Consider the following 23,784-nt stretch of genomic DNA (forward strand, 5'->3'; position numbering starts at 1 on the left):
CTTCAGCAGGAACCGTTATCTTACAGCCTATTCACATGTTGTCCCGTACAGCTGTCAATTCACGCAGCAACCTACCCTCTGCAAGTCTGACTCGTCCAAAGCCTAGAACCCTCTCTAGGAGCTTAGGCGCGTTGGAAAGGCTCCTAACCACTAACGTACGCCCCTCCCTGGCCTCAGCCAATCAGCGCGGCGCCCGATTTTGATCAGCCGTGCAGACTGGCTAGGGGCAAAGAGGCTTCTGGAGGTTGCCAACCATCTTTCCCCGTACTAAAAGATTAGCTCAGCTTGGTAATCAATCGAGCAAGCGCGTAAGTTGATCGGCGTTTGCCTTGACCAATCCAATCTTGCAGAATCTCGGAGCTGGTGGGATGGGGGTCGTCAAGCGTTGAGGCGAAGAAGTAGGGAGGGGCGGAGCTTGGTTTCTGAGCCCGGGGAGTTTCTGGCGTTAAAAAAAAAAAAAAAAAAGAAAAAAGAAAAAAGCGCTTGGGAGGCGAGAAGAATTTGGTGTTATTTGTTTGCGAGAAGCGGAGGAGGGAAAAAGCAAAGGGTCAGTGTAGTACGAGATAGAGCCGGCGTTCCGCTATCTCGCCTACCTATCTTATACAGAGACGACCTGAGCTGCCGGGGGTAGCTTCCGTCTCCAGGTAAACGTCTCCGGGCTCGGTTCTCGTGGGTGGCGGGAGGTGTGCATGGGCCCTGGTCGGGTTGGGGGGGGGTGAGTCTCGACAATTGCAGTGGTCTCGTTTTGGGAAAACCATTATGGTTATAAGGAGGGCGCGTTGCACGCGAGCACTTTCCAAAGTATCAGAGTATTTTAAGTTAAAAAAAAAAAATCTTCGTAAAACCTCCATAAGGGATTTTTTTTTTTGTCCCGGTGAATGAGAGGGATATAAATATTCACCTCTTCCTCTTCTCGATTCCCCTTGTTAATGCTTGTGAGGGGAGAGCGGCGGCCGAAATCGTATTTTGCTGTGTGGAGTTTGCTTTCCGCAGTCCTGTGGCTCGTGCCCGGCAACACTGCAACGCGTGGGGCTGCCTGGAAAGCAGGCTGTGTATGTTCTTTTTTTTTTTTTTTTTTTTTTCCTCCTCTTTGGTGCTAGTTTTTAATATGATACCGCGTTCCCTTCCTTCCAACGGACAGACACACGGAGGGAGGGGAGGGTACACATGCTCCATGGATCCCCGTTATCTGGGGCTGTGGGAGTCTCTGTCCCGCTGCCGGCATTTTTGGACTTCCCTCTTCACCGCAGACGAGACTCGATTTTTCTTTCCGGGGGAAAGAAGCCCTCCTTCCTCCTCCCGCTTCCTTTTATTTATTTATTTATTTTTAAAATATATCTTATTGCTTCCTTTACAGTATTGAAACCTTATCTCCTCCCCCCTCCCCCCGCACTTTACCGCATTGATCGTAATCGCTGTCAGCATCTATAACTAGATCCATAATTGATTTAAATTTCCTCTTTCTATTCGTATATGTTGCTTCAATCTGTGTGTTCTGGGTGGTTTTTTGGGGGGGGGTGGTTTCTTTTTTTTTTGGTGTTAAATGTAGCTGCTTATATATATATTTTTTCCCCAAAAGGTAGCCATTTTCTTTTGTCACCCCACCCCCTTTCATTGTAGAGTTATAAGTTAGTTGTCAGCCAGCTTGGAGAAATGGTTACGGAGAGCAGTTGGTGGGAACGTCTAAATCTCGGTTATTATAAAGATCATGTGCCGATATTTATAATACATCTTATAGTGGAGATATTATTTTCATTTTTGTGGTTAAATGGATGGGGACATGAACAGGTCGTAGTATGTTAAATAGGTGTCTGACAATTAGAAACGAAGTTGGAGTGTCCAGTATTTCATTTTGACAGTGGTTTTGGGGTGACATTCTCACCACCACCTAAATAATGTACTTTGCTATTGCAAGTCTTGAGTGAATGCTAAAAGGATAAAAGCAGTAAATCTCAAAGCAAAAAGGATGGGTTAGCATTGTTTTGCTCATCAATGAAGGATGGGTGGGTGGTATTCTTCCCATCAAAATAAATGACAAAAGACAAGGTAGCTCTCTTTTTGGAGCTTTTTTGACACATTTAATTGACCAGTTATTACACATTACTGTTTTAAAATCTAAATGTTAATTGTTTGCCGAGTTTCTTTTTTTTAGAAAAATTTTAGACTTTCCAGGTATTGTGGAAAGGGTTGGTTTGTTTTTGAAGATCTACTTAATGTAGATCACAGATAGATGAATGCTAGTGACTTTAAATAACAGGTGAAAAGTGTGCATATGCTAGTAAATTGGGCATCAGAATGTACTGGTCAGTCAAATACTTCAGAACTAATTTAGTTGCTTTTTTGTAGTATGAGTATAAATGTCTTACATATTTTTATAGCTTACACTAGGTAAAACGTAGGCTACATAAATCTAAGTTCTAATCTTTCTTATTGATGCACAATTTAATTTGTAATTGTTTGCTTTCAGTTGGAAGGGTACATCAAATAGTTAAATCTGGTTTATAATGCATTAACATTTGAGATTGAAGATGGCAATTTTAAAATTATAAATTAGTGAATTTCAGTACAAGGAAATATGAATTTATGTACAAACATTTTGTAGTAAGAAAATATTGCCACATGTGTCCTTGTGCATATGGCAAAGTATAATGCCTTATAGAGTATTCTTCATACATATTGGATCCCAACAGTTTTGCTAACATTTTATGGTGCCTAATCAGCTTCTACAGGTAACTTAATACTAAATTACATTTAAGTAAATAGCCTGTATAGTCACACAGGATCATCAGCATTGGTCATCAGCTATTAATGTGTTTACTGATGACCAGTGTTAATGATTTGCAGATGAAGCAGATAGGTAAAGTAGGCACATACTTTACTATGGATAATATTGCAAAAATGTAGCTACATTTCTTTGAGAGATTTCTTTGCTATACTAATAGGTAAAGAGCTGTTCTTTTGCATTAAAACTCAAGCTTTTTGTACATTTAAAAGCACTGCTATATATAATCTAGCTTTGTGTGTACTACCTGTGCTTTAGTTCATTGGCCGTATAGTGAATCAGTGGAAGAACAGGATTTGAATCCCTTGTTATAGCTACTAAACCACATCACATCCTTCAACATTTGTCACTTACCTTTACTGAAGATAGTTAAGACAGTGTACTTGTTAAGACCCAACACTTTATCTCAAGGGATCTATGTTTGGTGACTGGGTTACCTTTATCTGCTTATCTTGGTGCACAGCAGGAGCCCTGGTGGTATTGTGCAGTTCATGTTATATACAGTTGTGCTCATAAGTTTCATACCCCTGGCAGAATTTGTAAGATGTGCAACATTTTTAAGAAAATGAGTGATCAGACAAGTCAGTTTTTTAATGTTTCATATTAAAGTATTATGCATCACAGAATAGCACAATCATTAAACAAACCACAGCAATAAAGGAAACATAAAATGGTACTGTTCAAAGGTTTGCATACACTTAATTCTTAATATCGTGTATTGCCCTATTTTGCGTTAATGACCCTTGCAGTCTATTGTGATAGTTGTGAATATGTGTTAAAGCTGTCCATTCTGCTTGGCAAAAAGCCTCCAGATCCTGTAAATTCTTTGGTTGTGGAGAACTTAAATATGCAGTTCATGCTAGACAAAGTGGCTCAGTAATGTCAGGAACCTGTGATGGCCACTCCAGAACATTCACTTTCTTCTGCTGTAACCACTGAAGGATTGTCTTGGCTTTGTTTCAGATCATTGTCATGTTGGAAAGTCCAAGTGTGCCCCATGTGCAGCTTCCTGGCTGAATGCAAATTCTCCAATATTTTGATACAATGCTGCATTCATCCTGCCCAAAAAAAAACAACAACAAAAAAACCCAGCAGAGATCCACCTCAATGCTTCACAGTATGGATGGTGTGCTTCTCTTCATAGGCCTTGTTGACACCTCTCCAAACATAGCACTTATGGTTGTGACCATAAAGTTCTTTGGTCTCATAATGAATGTTGTGTTGTAGATTTTGGTGTTTATGCTTTCCATCACTTTCCTTTCATGTCTCTACTTTTCTTGTGGTTTTGTTTTATGTGGCTGTATTTTTGCTTCTCTTGTAAACTGCCTGGCTTATCTAGGTGCTGTTTAGTGTATTGTAAGCGGGCTGTTTTGTGGCATTGGTGCAGCAGTAGCTTTTTTTCTGTCAACTCTACCATGCAGTCTATTTTTGTTCAAGTATCTCCTTATTGTGAGTGCTGAAACACCTACACCACTTTGTTTCAGAGAAGCATGTGTTTCAGTAGAAGTTGCTTGTGGGTTTTTCTTTTCACCCTGACAAGTTTTCCTGGCAGTTGTCTGAAATCTTTCTTGGTCTACCTGACCGTGGCTTGGTATTAACAGAACTCATAATTTTCTGCTTCTTGATCAGTTTGAACAGTACTAATTGGCATTTTCAAATTTTTGGATATCTTTTTATATCCTTTTCCTGACTTTATAAAATTGAACTACTTTTGCTCGCAGATCCTTTGACACTTCTTTTGCTTTCCCCATGCTTCAGTAACTACCAGAGTCAGTGCAGCCATGGATGAAATGCACAAGGGTTTCTTGAGCTAAGAAACTCATTGACTATTTATTTATACACACATGAATTACAATCAAACAAGGTGTGTGAATACCTAACCTTCATTGCTCTCTCAACCTATGTGTCAACCTGAGTGGATATTATGAACTCAAACATTCAAGGGTATGCAGACTTGAAAAGGATCATTTTTATTTGCCTCATTTGCTATGGTTTGTTTGTTGATTGTGCTATTCTGTGATGTCTAATTTGAAACACACAAAAAATAACAAACATGTTTTGCCGATCACTCATGTTTTCTTAAAATGCTACATACTTTACAAATTCTGTCAGGGGTATGTAAATTTATGATCACAGCTGTATTTACCAGAAATGCACCAGTGTAGAGTTTTATAATGGCGAAGCATGGAGAGTAGAGGGGAGACATGGAGGAAATGAGATGGATGGGGAATGAGAAAACCACAGAAAGATAGAAAAGACCAGGAAAAACTGAATTAAGAATATTAATTTTGTTTCTTTAGTTTTTAGCAGAGTAGCCTATTAACACTTATTCAGTCTATTAAAGCATTTTATTACAGCTTACATAGTGCAATAGGGTTTTTAATATAAATCCTAGATGAGGGTAAGACCTTAAAGGTGAGTGTGCATGCTTGGAATTCGGAAGTGGGATTGGAAGGAACATTAAATCATGTTGATCAGTATTAATTGTGGTACAGAGGTCTCTGTCCCTATGGATGATCAGTGACTTCTATACTGTGATGAGAGGACAGCAGTGTATGTTGGCTGAATTTTTTTCTTTGTCCTGTGATTCTTGTTATTTATGGAGTTTCCCCATCATTAAAACAGTTTCCAGTGAGGAAAATATCTCCCCGTCCCCTAACACCTACCCATCCACACCTCCATCTGTTTGTGGAGCAGATTGCTTTTGCTCTTGCCATTACAGTTCTTGATAAGGCAGAAGCAGTACATGAGAAATGAATTGGGCTGCTTCCTAGCTCACTGGAGGGTGGGTTTGCCAGCTCATGTGGGTTCTGCATGTTGTATGCCATGATCCTGAAACACCTCCTAAAATTGAGGTGCAGTATATATGATGCTCATAGTAAATGTTGGAGTAAGTCTCTTTCAAAGTATGGCTGTTACAAGCCTTTCATTTATAGTACAACAATGTTGTCAGTAAGTTAATGGTTAAGAGAGGTGAACAGCTTTTTTTGCTTAATTGTCCTACATTTTAAACTTGTACTAGATTTAAAGAATAGTTGAACCATTTGACAGTGTTGTAGCAGTTGTGATCCTAGTACTATATATCATATAGAAGTGTAATAAGGCATTTCTGTTTGGTTCTCTCCACCTCTCCCTTCCCTATATTCCACCAGTATAAAGTGGGAAATGTACCAGGGAGGATAAGAGTAGTAAGGATACAATACTAGTCATGGATTGTGAGACATACCAGAGAGTACTGGTATTTTAAAGCTTTGTGATTAATTGAGAAAATACCTGCTTCTCTAAAAGATGCAGTGGCTTGCAAAAGTATTTGACTCCCTAAAAAGTCAGCAGATTTGTGTGGATTACAAATGACACATACAGACTGTTCCAGACAGGCTGATGCAATATAGTGTGCTCAGCAGAGCACATGGCTTTACATGCTATTGGAGGCACATTTTGGACGTGTGTCCATAACCCCCGATGCAACAAGGTGCTTAGTACATCCAAAACATGTGTCCAAACCACTGCGAAGCTAATAGTGCTCATCACATATAAAATAAATGTTTGAGGCTATTAGCTAATCCCTGTGATTTCAAAAATTTCTCACGAAGCCAATGCGCCGATTGCAACGCGGCAAATTTTACACCAGCCCAGGGCTGGCATAAGTCTGCCCCACTCAGGGGCTCATTGGAAAAAAAAATCCTGCTTTCTGTGATTCCTTCTCTTAGTATTATCTGGATACTAGGTAGGATGAACCACAGAAAGCAGATCCAGGTAAAAAAAAAAGTCTCTTGGAAAAAAAATAAATTCTGGGCGCACAAGATATACGGTCCAGGCTGTGCATCTTATGCTTGTATATTGTGCAGGTAACGGGAGAAAACAGACGCTTGTTTAGCATCTGTTTTCCTAACCTGCACTGACAGCCATCTCTCCTGGGCACCTCCTGCTGCTGAAGAGGTGCTAGGGATGCACAGTTTTCCCTAGCACCTCCTTTTTAGCGCGACTCAGTTAAATATTGGATTGCGCGCCCAAAAGAGGTGGCTGTACGTGCGTTAGAGAAGCGGATGCTCAGCATTGAGTGCTCATTTTCTATGCGCCCATATTGCATCGGCCTGAAAATGTTTGTTTGCAAATCAGTATGCTCTTAAAATAAATTTTCAGTCACAATTATCTGCATTTTTTTGGTAAAATAGTTAACTGAAAAATGCTGTTTGCATAAGTATTCAACCCCTGTGCTGGTGGTGCTCCAGGTTTACACAGATGAAAGATGCCCTAACAATTGGCTTCCAATTGGACTATAATTGGCCTCTATCTGTGAATCATTAAAGGTCAGCTTTTCTGGATGATACCCCCCTTATTCTAGAACCATTGATCAGGCTGTGAATCTGAAGGAAAGCTGTGAAATTGAAGACCAAAGAAAATTCTAATGAAATTAAAGATATGAACATGCACAAGATAGGAAAAGGCTACAAAATATCAAAGTGCTTGGATATTCCAGTGGGTACTGTTGAATCAATTGTAAGGAATTGGAAACTGCATCATACTACCCAGATGTTGCTTAGACAAGACCATCCCTCAAAACTTGGCGTCAGAGCAAGGAGGAGACGAGGGCAGCCACAGAGAGGCCAGCAATTACTTTGAAGGAGCTACAGTGGAGATGAACCAATCAACCATATCAATAGCTCTGCATTTAACTGGTTTGCATAAGAGGGAGCCTAGAAATGAGCCATTACTTAAGAAAAAACATATCAAAGCAGTCTGGAGTTTGCCAGAAATCATCAGAATGACCCAGCTAAAATGTGTGATAAGTTTTGTGGGCAGTTGAGACAGAAATGGAACTTTTCGGCCACAATTCAAAATGCTATGTGTGGTGCAAACTTAACACTACCTCTTCCTTAGCAAATACCATCCCAGCAACAAAATATGGGGCTGGCAGCAGCATGTTGCGAGGATGCTCTTCTTCAGCAAGGACTTGATATCTTTTTAGGATGGATAGATGGTGCAACATAGAGAGGGAGATACTGCAAGACAACTTGCTTGTCTACTTAAAAACTAAAACTTGGGAGAGAGTTCATCTTTCAGTAGGACAATGATCCCAAGCACAAGGCCAAAGCTACACAGTGATTGAACAACAAAAAGGTGAATGTTCTAAGTGGCCAAGTCAAAGTCCAGATCTGTTCAATTGAGAATCTGTGGCACTATTTGAAATTTGCAGTCCATAAGCATCATCCAAACAACCTGGAGTAAATCTGCCAGGAACAATGAGTAAAAATCGCTCCCAAACAGTGTGCAAAGCTTATTGAAACTTACCCAACAGACTTAAAGCTGTTACTGCAGAAAAATTGGTTTTACAAATACTAGACTGAATGGGTTGAATACTTATGCAAGCAGCATTTTTCAGTGTTTAATTTTATTTTAGAAAAATGGCAGAGACATAATGATTGTGACTTTGAAAATTTACTTTGTTTATATTTCAATAAACATACTGTCTGGAACAATCTGTATGTGTCATTTATAATCCACACATCTGCTGACTTTTTAGTGGGTCAATTACTTTTGCAAGCCATTGTATGTATATTTAAGTCCCCTTATTGCTTTAAGTATCCTATCTATAAAACTAGTGGCTAATTAAGTTTAGGATCACCATTGGGCCCTGGGTACTGGATTTCTGCTACATTGGGCACAAACAAGTTAAGTTTTTGAATAGCCAGTGTTCTTTATATGGCAATCTTTATTGAATGTCAAATTTAACAGGTCAGGTTCAAAGAATTTAGGTGCCTAATTTGGAAGGTAGTCCCATAAATTGTTCGTTTTTGAAAACTTATTTTTATTTTAAATAAACTTTAGGACTCCATCGTAGTAAACGTAGGCTCATGTTTTTTCTGGGCTCTTACATTTAAAACCTGAAAAGTGGATGGCTACAAGGAGGCAGTTAGGAAGGGGAAATAAAGTGCTTAGCACTGATTTTCAGCACTAGGCATCTAATTAGGAGCTTAAATCTAGGAAACTTTTCTTAAATTTAGGTCTGTTTTTAGCTGAAAATAGATGCATAATTTAAGCACCCATCTGCTTTTTGGTATATTGGTCTGTATGTATGTAAATGGTGTTTATCTTAAATTTAGTATTGTAATTTAAAAAAAAAGCTTTTTTTCCTAATTCTTATTGACTTTTTTTTTTTTTTAAATCAGGTCTTTGTTAGTGAATACTCTGGTTACAATGGCACAAAGAGTTGGACAGGAAGATCCGGAGAGGTATCTCTTTGTTGATAGGGATTTGGTTTATAATCCTGCCACCCAAGCTGACTGGACTGCTAAAAAGCTGGTGTGGATACCCTCTGAACGTCATGGTTTTGAAGCAGCCAGCATCAAAGAGGAGCGAGGAGAAGAAGTTGTAGTTGAATTGGCAGAAAATGGAAAGAAAGCAATGGTCAATAAGGATGATATTCAGAAGATGAATCCACCAAAATTCTCCAAAGTGGAAGACATGGCAGAATTAACTTGCTTAAATGAGGCCTCTGTGTTGCACAATTTGAAGGACAGATACTATTCTGGTCTCATATATGTAAGTATTTTTCATGTTATGCACCTCTGTAATGGTCAACCTAAAGTTAATACCTACATTTATTGTAACATATTAAATGACAGCAGATAAAGACCAAAGTGATCCATCTGGTGTGCCCAACAAGTTGCTTTTGGTAGTAACTACCACTCTATGCAGGAACGTTACACCCAAAGTTAACATAGATTACCCCATTTCTTCATTTCCACTCTCTAGGGATCTATAATGATACATTCATGTTATATAGATATAGAGATAGATATATGTGTGTGTATATAGATATGTATATTTTGCGCCCAAAATTAATTTTGACACTGTGCAAATAAACACCCAGAATTAAATGTGGAGGCAGAAATTTTTTAAAAGTATGTGCAAGTACTTGGAATCACCAATTCACTGATACCTCCACCAGCTCTCCCAGTCTCACCTAGACCCTCTGACACTTTACTGTGAACCCCCACCGGTTCCCCCAGCCCCTCCCATTCAATAACTGCTGACAATAGACCAGTCTGATTTCACTTGCGCCCAGCAGTTAGCAGGTAAAGTGTATGACTAAGTTTGGTAATGTATACGTGTATATCTTTTACAAAATAGCAACTACTGTGCGTGCTTCTGAGCCAAACCTTGGAATGCCCATAGACTGCCCCCTTTTTTCCCCCCCCAAGTTAAATGTATATGTGAAACTGAAAATACATGTTTACTCAATGTTTATGAAATAGCATATATGTAAATACATGCTACATATGTGTGCGCAACCCCTTTGAAAACTCACTCCAAAATGAGAGAGAACTTTTACCAAATAGACCTATTAATAGGATAAAAACATTGAAAGCAAACAAGGCACCAGGTTTAGATAGTTATACTAGTGCAGGGGTGGCCAATTCCAGTCCTCAAGAGTCAAAAAACAGACCCAACCCTCAGGGCATCCACAACAAATACACGAGGCAGACCTGCATTCACTGCCTCCATTGTATGCAAATCTATCTCATGCACACTTACCATGGACATCCTAAAAACCTGGCCCACTCGTGGCGCCTGAGGACTGGAGCTGGCCAACCCCACACCAGTGACTAGAAGTGCTTTGGGCCCAATGTAATAAAATGTTAGCTAACTTTTAGCCACGTTTTCCCTACTCACACAGATAAGTTAACTCCTGATGCAGTTCGTTAATGGTACGCTAATGTATTGTCAGGCCAATGTAATAAGGTGCATCCAGCCAAGAGCACAGTTGAACATGTATGTTGTGCATGTAAAATTAGCGATGCAATAAGGAGATTAGTGCATTTAAAACTTGTGTCCTAACGTGTACCAGGTAGCGCCTAATGCATGTAAATTCAATAGAAATTAAGATGTTACGGTAGCTATTGCCGCCCTATGCAGGAAAACGTGCCCAAAGACTGGATGTTCAATGCACGTTTTTTTTTAATGTGGAAAAATTAACTCTGGTCTGGGGGTAGAGTAAAGTTTTACTTGCAGTCAGTGGCTCACGAGAAATATAAAAATGTGGTCCTTTGTTGTGATAAATGTGCCCCTTGTAGGGTAGGGGTGTTTAGAGATCTTAGTATAAGTTTTATTTATTTGGGGTTAGAACAAAAATAAAAATATGTATAGGGAGTAGTGGAGTGGAGCAGGATTAACTAAAGGACACTTTTTCTTAAAAAAAAAATAAAAATAAAATAAAAAATTAGGGATTCCTCACACCCTCTCTTCTATTATTTATGTATGTATTTATTTATTTAAAAGCATTTATTGCCTGCCCTTCCTACATTCAGGGTGAGGTACAATTACATATTCACAATTGGTATAACAGCAAAAATAAAAATAAATATCAAGTCGCAGACAGTAGGACATGCTTCTAGATCGATTGTTTTTTAGTGTTCATATGCTTTTTTGAACAAATAGGTCTTAAGACCATTCTTAAAAAAAAATTTGGACTCCACAGATCTTATTTCCTTAGGGAGGGAATTCCAGAGAGAAGGGCCTGCTAATGAAAAGGCACATTCTCTGGTTTCATTGAGGTGTGCTGCTGCTGTAGGGGATGGGATATCAAGGAAATCTTGACCAGAGGATCGAAGAGCTCTAAGGGAGTATGAATTTTCATAATTGCTCCAAGCCATGGTGAAGGTAAATTGTTAATCAGTGAGTGCATAATAGTTATTAGTTTGTATTGAATACGGTAAGAAATTGGAAGCCATTGGAGTGATGTGGTTGTGAAGAGGAATTACTGTTTAATAGTCATTCAGCAGCATTTTGAATAATTTGAAGGAGACCTATGGTATACGCTGGAAGACCTGTCAGAAGAGAATTGCAATAATCGATACTGGGGGAAAAAAAGAGATTGCAAAATGGTGTGGAAATAATTGAGATCAAGTAATTGCTTCAGGTGTTATAATCTAAGCTTTTGAAAAAAGGATTGTGTTGCAGCAGTTAAGTGACTGATCCTGCACTTTCCAAGACCAATTAGAACCCCAAAGTTATGTGCACCCCTGGATATTCTAATTTTCTTTAACTTACTTTCTTCGGTAATAGCCACTAGAAATCAGGATAGAATCATAATTTTGGTTCTATTTAAAATTAGTGCAAGTTTATTATGATTGCCTCTCTTCCATTCGAAATTGGCTCAGTGTGTGAGAAATTCTTCAGATTCCAGGATGTCCTATACAGAAGGAAAAACTGGATATAGTCAGCATAGAGTTTGTAGTGCACCCCCAAGGCCAGCTAATAAGTGACATAAAGGAGTCAGGTAGTGAATAAGGCAGCAGACAATGCAGAGCCTTGGGGTACACCAGAGTTAAGGGAAACCAAGATGTGTATGATCCCACTTTAATTTGTTGGACTGTTTGTTTGATAAGAAGGAAGTAAACCAGGATAATACACTACCAGATATTCCCAAGGATTTTAACCTTGACAGCAGAATGGTGTGATCAGTTGTATCAAATGCTGCAGAAATATCCAAGAGTACAAGCACAAATGATCCACGATGAAAACCTTGCCTGATTGTGTGAAAGCTGGATAGTAAAAAGGTTTTGGTACTATAGTACTTATGAAATGCAAATTAATATTGATAAAGGACATCAATTGAGTCAAATGCAGTAAGTTGGTGCAAAACAGATTCAAGAGTTTTTGCAAGTTATAGTGATAAGTGGATAGGGAAGTCAGGTTATCGTTTACTTTTTTCAAAGTATTGATGCACATTGTAGCAGATATGGGATATAACCAAATTCTAGTGATTTAATGAATTGTGTAACTCAGCAGTTTCTAACATAATGGATTTCAACAGGTTGGTAGAGCAGAGATTGAGAGAACTGGAAGAAGAATTCATATTGCTAATTTGTATCACCTCTGGTTCGTTTGTAGCTTTGAATTCTTTCCATGCTGTGTTATCTGGGAAGAATTCATCAATACTTTGATCTAGAGTGTTTAATTGAGTTCTTGATATTAGCTCTTTTCCAAAAAGTATACTGTGAAAGTTTTGGCAATATCTTTTCCAGGAAAAGGAGGTGGCATAACTGAGCGAAATGTGGTCTTAATAATCTGATTAGAATGGTATAGTTCCCTAGGGTTGTTAAATGATATAGCCAATTTGGAATAGATGTGTGCTTTTTTTGGCCTATGTAACACTGGTCTGGTAACTTACTAAGCAATTTTGATGGGTAGATTTTTGTGGGTTGGGGCAGTGTCGCCATCTTTATTCCAGTTTTCTAAATTCATTTATTTATTTATTTTTGTTATTGTAACAGATTAGTAAACCAGGGAGTATTAAGTCTTTTTTTTTTTTTTTCTTTTTGAATTCTTTCAATGGTTTATCACTTTATCTAAAGCAGATGTAAGTGCATTATTCCAAATTTGTAAGAAATCATTTGGAGTAGTAACTGTATTTCCAAGTAATGGTACAATTTCAGAGGCAAGATATTGAGGGTCAGTATAGCACAGTTTCAAAATTACTTTCTGCTAATACACGTGCTGTAAATCTGTTGTGAAAAAGGAATGAGAGAAGGATATTAAAAAAAAAAAAATCACACCAGGGGATTTTTCACCGAGGCAGAGGCATTTGACAATGAAATTATCACTGTTTCTAAAAACCAAATCAAGGGTGTGACTTCTCTCATGGGTGGGAGCAGAAAACTGCCCCCAGCCACAAGAGGAGAGTGAGAATTTGTGCTGCGTAGATGAGAGCACATATCTGTATAAAAGTTGAAATCTCCCACATTTATTTTACTCAAAACCTAAATCAAGATTGATTTAAAGCTTCTGTGATGTGTGACAAGTTGTATGATAGAAGGTTCAGGAGGACAATAGGTCAGACAAATATTAATTAAATCAGATTTTAAACATAGCATTTCATATTATCCTGACATAGTAATCTTATATTCTATAAAGTTCAAGTATTTAAAAAAAAAAAAAAAAAAAAAAAAATACAGCAAGGCCTCCACCTCAAAGATTTTGCCTAGCTTTGAAAATATACGAATAGTTGGGGAGACAATTATTAAACATTTGGCTGTCATAGTCCTTTAGCCAGGTCTCTGAGAGGTTGCCTATCTGGAACGGTTGAAGTAAGCAGATCATAAATACCGAAACCGTGGATTTCTTTGCAGTTGATTGAGCATTAACTAACTAGTAAAATCAAAAGTAGAGGAAACCATTAAGGCCAGAAGTGTTTTCTGTATGGGAATCTGCTTTAATGCTGATCTACTGGGAGGTGGTCTCTTAGGCCGAATACAGTGACCTTGTTCTGTAGTAGTGTCTGGATCATATTGCTGACCAATGAAGTAACGGCATCAGAATTACTAACAATCTCTTTAGCAGTGATTTGCTGATCAGTAGGTGCACATGTAGGGCGCATACAAACGGACGAATAAAGGGGCAAGCTCTCGATGCTCTCCTTCATGTGTGTCACGATGGCGGACGCCCCTCTGGTGACCCTGCTTTAAATACTCAGTGCCTGGAGATGTTTGTTGGGTGGGGCTAAGGCCATCGGGGTCCAGGTCCCGCGAGGGTGCTGGAATGGTAGGCAGTGGCAGTGATGATGTGCCGATTTCAGAAGGCACGAAATGGCTGAAGGCAAGCAGGTCTCTGAGCCTCAGCAGTCCGATCAGTTTGCCTATGCCTCCGTGAGGGGATGGGGAGTTGCAGCAGTTTTGGCAGGTTGAGCGGCCTTTTGGGCTAGGCCCCACTCTCACGCTTTCTGAATTGCCGCTTGGTAGGCCGTGGTGGCATTCGTGGGCTTTTTTTTTTTTTTTTTCCTGCACAAGTCTGCCACGAAATAGTGCCTGATGTTGGTTCATTCCTGTGCGTCCAGGCTAGACATCAGTCTGGGCCGCGTGGTTGGGCGAACAGGTTTTGAGCGTTCGTAGTATGCGCTTATACATGTAAACATCCCAGGCTTGGGCGTATTATGCAGATTTGCCTTGTATACACTCCTAGTTGCACGCACAATTGTCAGTTATTTGTAAGCTTGCTGCTAGTGGATATGTTCACCCATGGTGCTGGTAGTAAAGAAGTCTAAGTGCCTTGTGATTTACACTGCTTCCATATATATAGATATACTGCTGGCATATATGCGATTTACCCTGCTGCATTACAGCCTGGGGTTCCCCCTAATTTTGTCAGTGCTGTTCATTGGCTCAGGGAGAGGTCTCCCACTGGTTTTCATTGAGTCCAGCCCTTCCCAGCAGGAATGGGTCCAAAAGGGGATCTGTCAGTTTCTGCTTGGTTTTGAGTCCCTCCATAACTGGATTTCAGCAGAGGAGGGCAACTCTGTGGGCACCAGTCAGACACCCCCTGGTTTTGGTATAGATCCTTCCGCCCTTCCTTGGGTGGAATTGATTCAAGGGCAGCTGTCCTTTCTACAGGTATGTTCAGTGGAGCTAGTCAACCTAAAGCAAACTTAGATCACAGGCTGCAGAATCCTGCAAGGCTGGTGCTGCGGGTAAGCATCAGAGTATGCCTCTGTCTGCTGCGAGTCACTCTGATGGGAAACCAAGGTGACACAGTTGACGAAAGCAATCTTTTTTCAGCGCATTTTGTAATAGAGAGAAGTTGCCGGCTCTTGTCACCCTGACACGCAAGATGTTGGGAGTGTCTGGTTTTAATTTCTTTGGATGCTATTCAAGGCATGATGATCTTGAATGGGATGCTCCGGGAGCTAATTTTAAAGGGGGGCAAGTCTTGGTAGGGCTGTACCCCCAGGATCTAGCAGCAAGAGAGAGCAGATGAATACGCTGGTGTGTTCTATCACCAAGTGGATGATCATTTCTGTGGAGGGGGAATGGCGTTGAAGGATGCAGATCCGTTCTTGTGATCCAGTCTGCATCTGCCAAAAAGGATCTAGTTCGTACCTCTGCCAGAGGGATAGGAGCCAGGCAGCAGCTGTGGTTGAGCTGTTCTTCAGACGATAGAATTTTCAAAATTTAATCTTAGGAAACTGCCCCTTAAAGGATCACTCTTGTTTGGGAGTGAATTAAAAAAAAAAAAAAAAAAAAAAATGCAAATGAGTCCAGGTTCCTTAGTTGCTAGAATGGTGGCTTCTCAGAGCATGCACTCTGAGTAGTGCTTGGTCCTTTCGGCCTGGGCTGCCCAGACAAGATGCAGGCTTGGGTGGAAGATGCCTCCCGACACCCCTCTGTGAACAGGTCGATACTGTAAGGCCGGGTTAGAGTGCGGCAGTGCCGGGCGCACCCTCGTTCCCCGCACGCACAGTTCTGTTTACATACCGCTCAATACTCTATGTAAATTGCTTGCAAATGCAAGCCGAGTCTGCGAAGCGTTAGGGAAGCGTTAGGCCTGCGCAACCAATTTTACTGTATAGGCGCTTAATACAGCGCCTATACAGTATCCTGGGTGCGCTGGTACCTGTCATTTCAACTGACATTTGAAATGACAGGTACCAGGAAGTGGATGGTTCCCCCCCCTCCCGAAGCAAGGCGCAGGGCGAAATTAAAACAAAAGGGAATAAAGTGTAAAAAAAAAACGTAAACTTACTGGTGGGAACCGGCGGGCGCGCGTTCGATCCGGGCGGGTGGGCTCCCGTTCATTCAGGCGGCGGCGGGAGCCGGCGGGCGGATGGGCGCGCGTTTGATCCAGGCGGCGGCGGGAGCACCGAAATCGCATGGGCGTGCATTCATTCACTGCCGGCGGGGGCTGCCGGAGGCCGCTTTCGCCGCCGGCTCCCGCCGCCACCTGGATCGAACGCGCACCCGCCCGCCCGTGTGGAGATGGGGGATTCGGAAAGTGACAGGTATTTATATAGTCCGGTACGTAGCTGTTCGAACACCACACTAACACCAGGTAGAGGGTAGGCGGTAAACTAACAGGTTAAGGACGCGGCAAAATAGCAGGTTACAAAGGAGATAATCGGAGCGCGCGTCACAGTATCTGAGGGGAATAGCTAATTCGTTCATTTACATATCATATACATGCTGGGTGCGGAAAGGGTTATGCGTCTGTTTCAAGAAGTGCTAAGGACGCGTGAAACTGGAGACTGTATCGCAGGATCACCTTACGCGTCCGAATTGTGCGCCCACAGCGGGTTACAGACGGGGAATCTCCAACCGCACGTTACAGTATCGAGCTGTGTGAAGGTTTGTGACCCATCTCACAGAGCAGGAGATAAGGGGGTCACTTGTCTCCTTTTAATCCAAAGGGGGCAGCCTCCAGCTATATTCGGGGAGTAGCTTTGTTACAGCCCACTGGTGTGGCTTAACCTGTTTGAAGGCTAAGAAATAGGAAATTAATACTTACCTGAGAATTTTCTTTTCTTTAGTGAAGACAGGTTAATCCACCTTCCCGCCCTTGGCTGCCGGTCTGTGGTCATATTGTACTCTTGAGTGGCTGAGTTTCCGGGATGACTGGTAAGTGTCAGGCTTCAGTCCATAGGTTAGTGGTGATATACTGTCAGAGCTCAGTGTTCCCTGTTATCTGACTGCTTGAGAGGTTGTCTGATAGTTATAATCAAATATTGTTAGTCTGTCGACAATTGGCTTTTGCAGAGAATACTGGTGGGCTATATATACACTGTGACATCAGCTTTGCTTTGTTTCCATCTGCTGGTAGAGATGCATAACCCACAGGGTACTAAAGGAACTCAAAAATGAAATTTCTGACCTATTAGTTAAAATTTGTAACCTATCATTAAAATCATCCATTGTACCTGAAGACTGGAGGGTGGCCAATGTAACCCCAATATTTAAAAAAAAGGCTCCAGGGGTGATCCGGGTAACTATAGACCAGTGAGCCTAACTTCAGTGCCGGGAAAAATAGTGGAAACTATCCTCAAGATCAAAATTGTAGAGCATATAGAAAGACATGATTTAATGGGACACAGTCAACATGGATTTACCCAAGGGAAGTCTTGCCTAACAAACCTGCTTCATTTTTTTGAAGGGGTTAATAAACATGTGGATAAAGGTGAACCGGTAGATGTAGTGTATTTGGATTTTCAGAAGGCGTTTGACAAAGTCCCTCATGAGAGGCTTCTACGAAAACTAAAAAGTCATGGGATAGGAGGCGATGTCCTTTCGTGGATTACAAACTGGTTAAAAGACAGGAAACAGAGAGTAGGACTAAATGGTCAATTTTCTCAGTGGAAAAGGGTAAACAGTGGAGTGCCTCAGGGATCTGTACTTGGACCGGTGCTTTTCAATATATATATCAATGATCTGGAAAGGAATACGATGAGTGACGTTATCAAATTTGCAGATGATACAAAATTATTCAGAGTAGTTAAATCACAAGCAGACTGTGATACATTACAGGAGGACCTTGCAAGACTGGAAGATTGGGCATCCAAATGGCAGATGAAATTTAATGTGGACAAGTGCAAGGTGTTGCATATAGGGAAAAATAACCCTAGCTGTAGTTACACGATGTTAGGTTCCATATTAGGAGCTACCACCCAAGAAAGAGATCTAGGCGTCATAGTAGATAATACATTGAAATCGTCAGCTCAGTGTGCTGCAGCAGTCAAAAAAGCAAATAAAATGTTAGGAATTATTAGGAAGGGAATGGTTAATAAAACGGAAAATGTCATAATGCCTCTATCGCTCCATGGTGAGACCACACCTTGAATACTGTGTACAATTCTGGTCGCCGTATCTCAAAAAAGATATAGTTGCAATGGAGAAGGTACAGAGAAGGGCAACCAAAATGATAAAGGGGATGGAACAGCTCCCCCATGAGGAAAGGCTGAAGAGGTTAGGGCTGTTCAGCTTGGAGAAGAGACGGCTGAGGGGGGATATCATAGAGGTCTTTAAGATCATGAGAGGTCTTGAACGAGTAGATGTGACTCGGTTATTTACACTTTCGAATAATAGAAGGACTAGGGGGCATTCCATGAAGTTAGCAAGTAGCACATTTAAGACTAATCGGAGAAAATTCTTTTTCACTCAACGCACAATAAATCTCTGGAATTTGTTGCCAGAGGATGTGGTTAGTGCAGTTAGTGTAGCTGGGTTCAAAAAAGGTTTGGATAAGTTCTTGGAAGAGAAGTCCATTAACTGCTATTAATCAAGCTTACTTAGGGAATAGTCACTGCTATTAATTGCATCAGTAGCATGGGATCTTCTAGGTGTTTGGGTAATTGCCAGGTTCTTGTGGCCTGGTTTGGCCTCTGTTGGAAACAGGATGCTGGGCTTGATGGACCCTTGGTCTGACCCAGCATGGCAATTTCTTATGTTCTTATTAATCTCTCTTCACTAAAGAAAAGGAAATTATCAGGTAAGTAGTAATTTCTCAGAAAAAGTAGGAAAGAATTGCGAGTAGATGATACTGTAGCACATAGAAAAAGTCCGGCCAGCCAGATTTAACAAGTTAGCTGTTTTAGGGTTTGGAATTATTTTAATGTTGGAAGTACAGAAAAGCAGAGTTGCTTACCTGTAACAGGTGTTCTCACAGGACAGCAGGATGTTAGTCCTCACAAATGGGTGACATTAGGATGGAGCCCAATTACGGAACACTTTTGTCAAAGTTTCTAGAACTTTGACTGGCACCACTGAGCATGCCCAGCATGGCACCAACCCTGCATCCAGCAGGGGTCTCCCTTCAGTCTCGTGTATAGCAAAACGTACGTGTGAAAAATAAAATAAATCTCAAGCGTACCCAATGCCGCGGGGTGCCGGGTGGGTTTCGTGAGGACTAACATCCCGCTGTCCTGTGAGAACACCTTTCTACAAGTAAGCAAATCTGCTTTCTCACAGGACAAGCGGGATGGTAGTCCTCACATATGGGTGAATAGCGAGCTGAGGATGCCCGAGGAATGTACCAAAAACACCCAAAGACGTGCAACTGGCATAACGGGGGTGAGTTTGGAGAACGGGCAGCCTGAAATTCCCAGGCGGGTGTTGGAAGGAAGTTGGGTATTAAGCCGAGAATAAATTGCACAGAACAGGCTGGCCAAAGATATAATCTTGTGTGCCAGCTTTGTCCAGGCAATAATGGGCTGCAAAGGTATGGAGAGAATTCCATGTAGCAGCTCTGCAGATGTCAGCAAGAGGGTACAGAGCAAAGGTGTGCTACCGTCGTTGCCATTGCTCTAATAGAGTGCGCTTTAACGTGTCCCTGTAGCGGAAGGCCTGCTTGTTGGTAGTAGAAGAAAATACAGTCCGCCAGCCAGGACGACAGGGTCTACTTTTCCACCGGGATTCCCAGTTTAATTTTATCAAAGGAGACAATTAGCTGGGTGGACTTCCTATGGCCTGCAGTGCGTTCCAAATAAAAGGCCAGCGCACGCTTGCAGTCCAAGGAATGCAGAGCCCGCTCACCTGGATGTGAGTGGGGCTTTGGAAAGAAAGTAGGCAAAACTATGGATTGATTTAAATGAAACTCACACTACTTTCGGTAGAAATTTAGGATGAATGCGAAGGACCACTCAATCATACAGACATTTTGTGTAAAAGGTGGGGGGGGGGGTAAGTAACCAGAGCCTGTAGCTCACTGATCCTGCGAGCGGATGTCAAAGCAAGAAGGAAGAGTACCTTCCAAGTGAGATGTCGTAGCTCGCAGGAATGCAGAGGCTCAAACGGAGGTTTAATGAGTCGCGCCAATACTACCTTAAGGTCCCAAGCAGGGGCCGGGGTCGGAGAGGGGGCTTGAGGTGCAGCAAGCCCTTCATAAAGTGCACTACTAAGGGTTGTCGAAATAGACATCCCCTGTACCCTTATGGAAAGTGGCCACCGCACTGACATGTACTCTAATGGAGGAAGCTTGTAGACCCGAATCGGAGAGGTGCCAGATATAGTCTAAAAACTTTGTTGTGGAGCAGGTAAAGGGCTCTAATTTCTTTGAAGTACACCATAATAAAAACCTTTTCCATTTAGAATAAGAGCTTCACGAAAGCCTTCTACTAGAAAATATCAGGACCTGGGATTATACAGAGTCCGAGAGATGGAGAGGCCGCAAAATTAGCCTTTCAACATCCAAGCTGTCAGCGACAAGGCCTGGAGGTTGGGATGGCGCAGCTGTCCATTCTTCTGAGATATCAGAGACTGATCCGTGCCAAGGCGAATTTGTGGATGGATTGAGAGGTCGTGAAGGATGGGAAACCATACCTGACGCGGCCAGTAGGGGGCTATGAGAATCATGAGGCCCTTGTCCCAGCATAGCTTCACGAGAGTCTTGCTGATTGAGAGGAAGTGGTGGGTAGGCATACAGGAGACCTGTTGGCCAGGAGTGGGCGAAGGCGTCCCTTGCTGGAGTTTTTTGACTGCAATATAGGGAGCAAAAGTTCTCCACCTTGCAATTGTGAACTGATGCAAAGAGGTCGCTGCTCGGATACCCCCACTTCTGAAATATTTGATCCGCCACTGCAGGGTTCAGGGACCACATGTCGGGATGAAAGTACGACTGAGTTTGTCTGCTAGAACATCGTCCACGCTACCAGGTAGGTCGCTCTCAGTAGCACGGAATGAGAAAGAGCTAAGGCCCAAATTTGTGCTACTTCCTGACACAGGAGGTAGGAACTGGTGTGTGTGTCCCCCCCCCCCCCCCCCCCCCCCCCCCCCCCCCCCCGCGCTTGTTGATGTACCACATCGCAGCTTGATTGTTTGGATTAGGATTGACTTGTTGGCTAAGCAATCCTGGAAGGCTAGAAGGGCATATCTGATCTCCCTGAGCTCCAGAAAGTTTCTGATGTTGCGCTTCTGTTGCAGACCAGGTTCCCTGAGTTTGCAGGTAGTTTACATGCTCTCCCCAACAGAGAGTGGAAGCATCGGTTGTCAGAATTATCTAAGATTCTGGAGCCTGAAACAGCCCTTTGAGCAGGTGGGACTCTTGGATCCACCAAGCCAGTGAGAGACTAAGCTGCCTGGTGACATGGACAATGTTGGACATGGAATGGTGTGCCTGGGACCACTGGGATTTTAATGTCCATTGCGTTACTCGCATGGCAAGTTGAGCCATTGGGATAACATGCACCGAGGGCGCCCTATGTCCCAACAATATGAGGACATGACGCGCAGTCGTGGTTCGGTGAGACTGTAAAGTGCATGCAAGCACTGCCACCATATGAGCTCGGTCCCTGGGAAGGAAAGCTCTCGCTTGGATAGTGTTGAGATTCTCTCTGATGAAGAAGAGGGATTGAGATGGAATCAGATTGGACTTCTGATAATTGATTAGAAATCCCAAGGACAATAGCTGCACGGTGAGATGGAGGGAGTGAAGAACCGCCTCAGACGACTGAGCACTCACTAACCAGTCGTCTAGATAAGGATAGACGTGAGTGCCTAGTCGTTTTAAGTATGTGGCTACTACTGCCAGGCATTTCGTGAAGACACGAGGGGCTGATGCCAGGCCAAATGGAAGTACTCAGTACTGGAAGTGCTGGTTTCAGACGAGGAACTGGAGGTACTTTCTGTGAGATGGGGTAATTGCTATGTGCATGTACGCGTCTTTTAGATCTAGAGAGCAAAGCCAATCCCCCTGTTGGAGAAGAGGGAGTAAAGAGCCTAAGGTTACCAACCTGAACGTCTCCCTTCGAAGATGTTTGTTTAGGGCACGAAGGTCTAATATGAGGTAAATGCCTCCCACCTTTTTTTGGTATTAAGTATCGGGAGTAGAAGCCCTGTCCCCTTTGCAAAGGAGGAACTGGCTCTATGGCGTTGGCTCGCAGGAGGGAAGCTATCTCCTCCTGCAGGAGTTGAGTGGTTGGAGGAAGTCCACCCCGGCAGAGGGAGACCCCAAGGGGGTATAAACTTTTGCAATTTGCAAAAATTCCTGTCAGGAACTTGAGAGCTCCTAAATCCACGTGGCAAAAGCTGTACGGAAAAAAAACTGAAGGGAGACCCCTGCTTGATGCAGGGTTGGTGCCATGCTGGGCATGCTCAGTGGTGCCAGTCAAAGTTCTAGAAACTTTGACAAAAGTGTTCCGTGATTGGGCTCCATCCTGATGTCACCCATATGTGAAGACTACCATCCTGCTTGTCCTGTGAGAATAAGTTGTTTAAAAAAAAAAAAAAATTACTGGACCAAATACACCCCCTAACCAGGTTGCAGAGGATATTTCTTGAGGCATGCATTCACTGCATATTCTAGTTTTATCAAAATACTACTGATGCCTATATTTGGCTATAATTGAGGTAGTACTTTTTGGGCATAGCAGTGTATGCTTCTAGTGGTTGGAGCACCGAACTATGAATTACATGAGACTGAATATTGCAGCTACCACTCATGCTTTCTTATTTTGAGCAAATTGCTTAACTTCATTTGCCTGCCCCGAACGTAGGAAGGGCGGGAAATAAATTTTTAAAAATAAATTAAAAATAACTCATCCTGGTTGTAGGTTCTTTGAGACCAGGACCATTTAGCTGTATGATCTATTTTGTATAGATAGGGAATTTTTCATAGCACTGCAAATATAGTGGGTGACCACAGCACATGTAGCAGGCCCAATTTACTCATTACTGAAAATAACTTGCGATTTCAGTCTTTCCAAGTTTGAGATCAATGTTCAAAAGTCAATTAGATGGATAACTCACAAGTTATCTGTCTAAATGGCAAATATGGCATATTCAGCCCCTTCTCAGGCTATAATGTAGCCAGATGAAAGGCGTTCTGGAGAGTAGTTGAGTTATCCGACTAACAGCCAGATCTATGCAATATTTAGCTATTAGCCAGATAACTTTAGCCCTACTTCTGAGGTATCTGATAAGCAGCAAGTTATCCTGCCACACAAGGCCAGATAACTTTAGACCTGCTTCCGAGCAGGTCTAAAGTTATCTGGTTAATGTAATATACGATATCTGGGTAAGTAGCACCAGGATGGTTTAAAAAAAAAAAAAAAAAAGGGGTCCTGTGACCCAATTTTCTCCCACTCCCTTATCAAATTGCAAAGAGTCTATAGCAGCCTTGCAATCTCCACCCCACACAGCCTCCTTTTTTATGTATAAAGTTTACGTTTCCTGCTGTGGACTCCCACCCCCACTATCTTGATAACCTAGCTGCCATACCCCTTCATCCCATAAGACTCCAAA

The 23,784-nt window shown here is 42.0% G+C and overlaps 1 protein-coding gene across 4 annotated transcripts in view; it reads left to right on the top strand.

Annotated features, from left to right (window-relative positions):
- Window positions 1-286: 286 nt before the first annotated feature.
- MYH10 (myosin heavy chain 10) overlaps window positions 287-23,784 on the top strand; it is a 461,218-nt gene continuing 437,720 nt past the window's right edge. For 3 of the 4 annotated variants that reach the window (XM_029600340.1, XM_029600342.1, XM_029600343.1), the window contains exons 1-2: window positions 445-644; window positions 8,953-9,325. In XM_029600340.1, the coding sequence (XP_029456200.1) occupies window positions 8,981-9,325 (345 nt within the window). In that variant the 5' untranslated portion in view covers window positions 445-644; window positions 8,953-8,980. Of the gene's footprint in view, window positions 309-444; window positions 645-8,952; window positions 9,326-23,784 lie in introns of those variants that run through there. The other variant, XM_029600341.1, reaches the window with a different exon arrangement.

The sequence above is a fragment of the Rhinatrema bivittatum genome, chromosome 4, assembly GCF_901001135.1.
Source record: "Rhinatrema bivittatum chromosome 4, aRhiBiv1.1, whole genome shotgun sequence".
NCBI lineage: Eukaryota > Metazoa > Chordata > Amphibia > Gymnophiona > Rhinatrematidae > Rhinatrema > Rhinatrema bivittatum.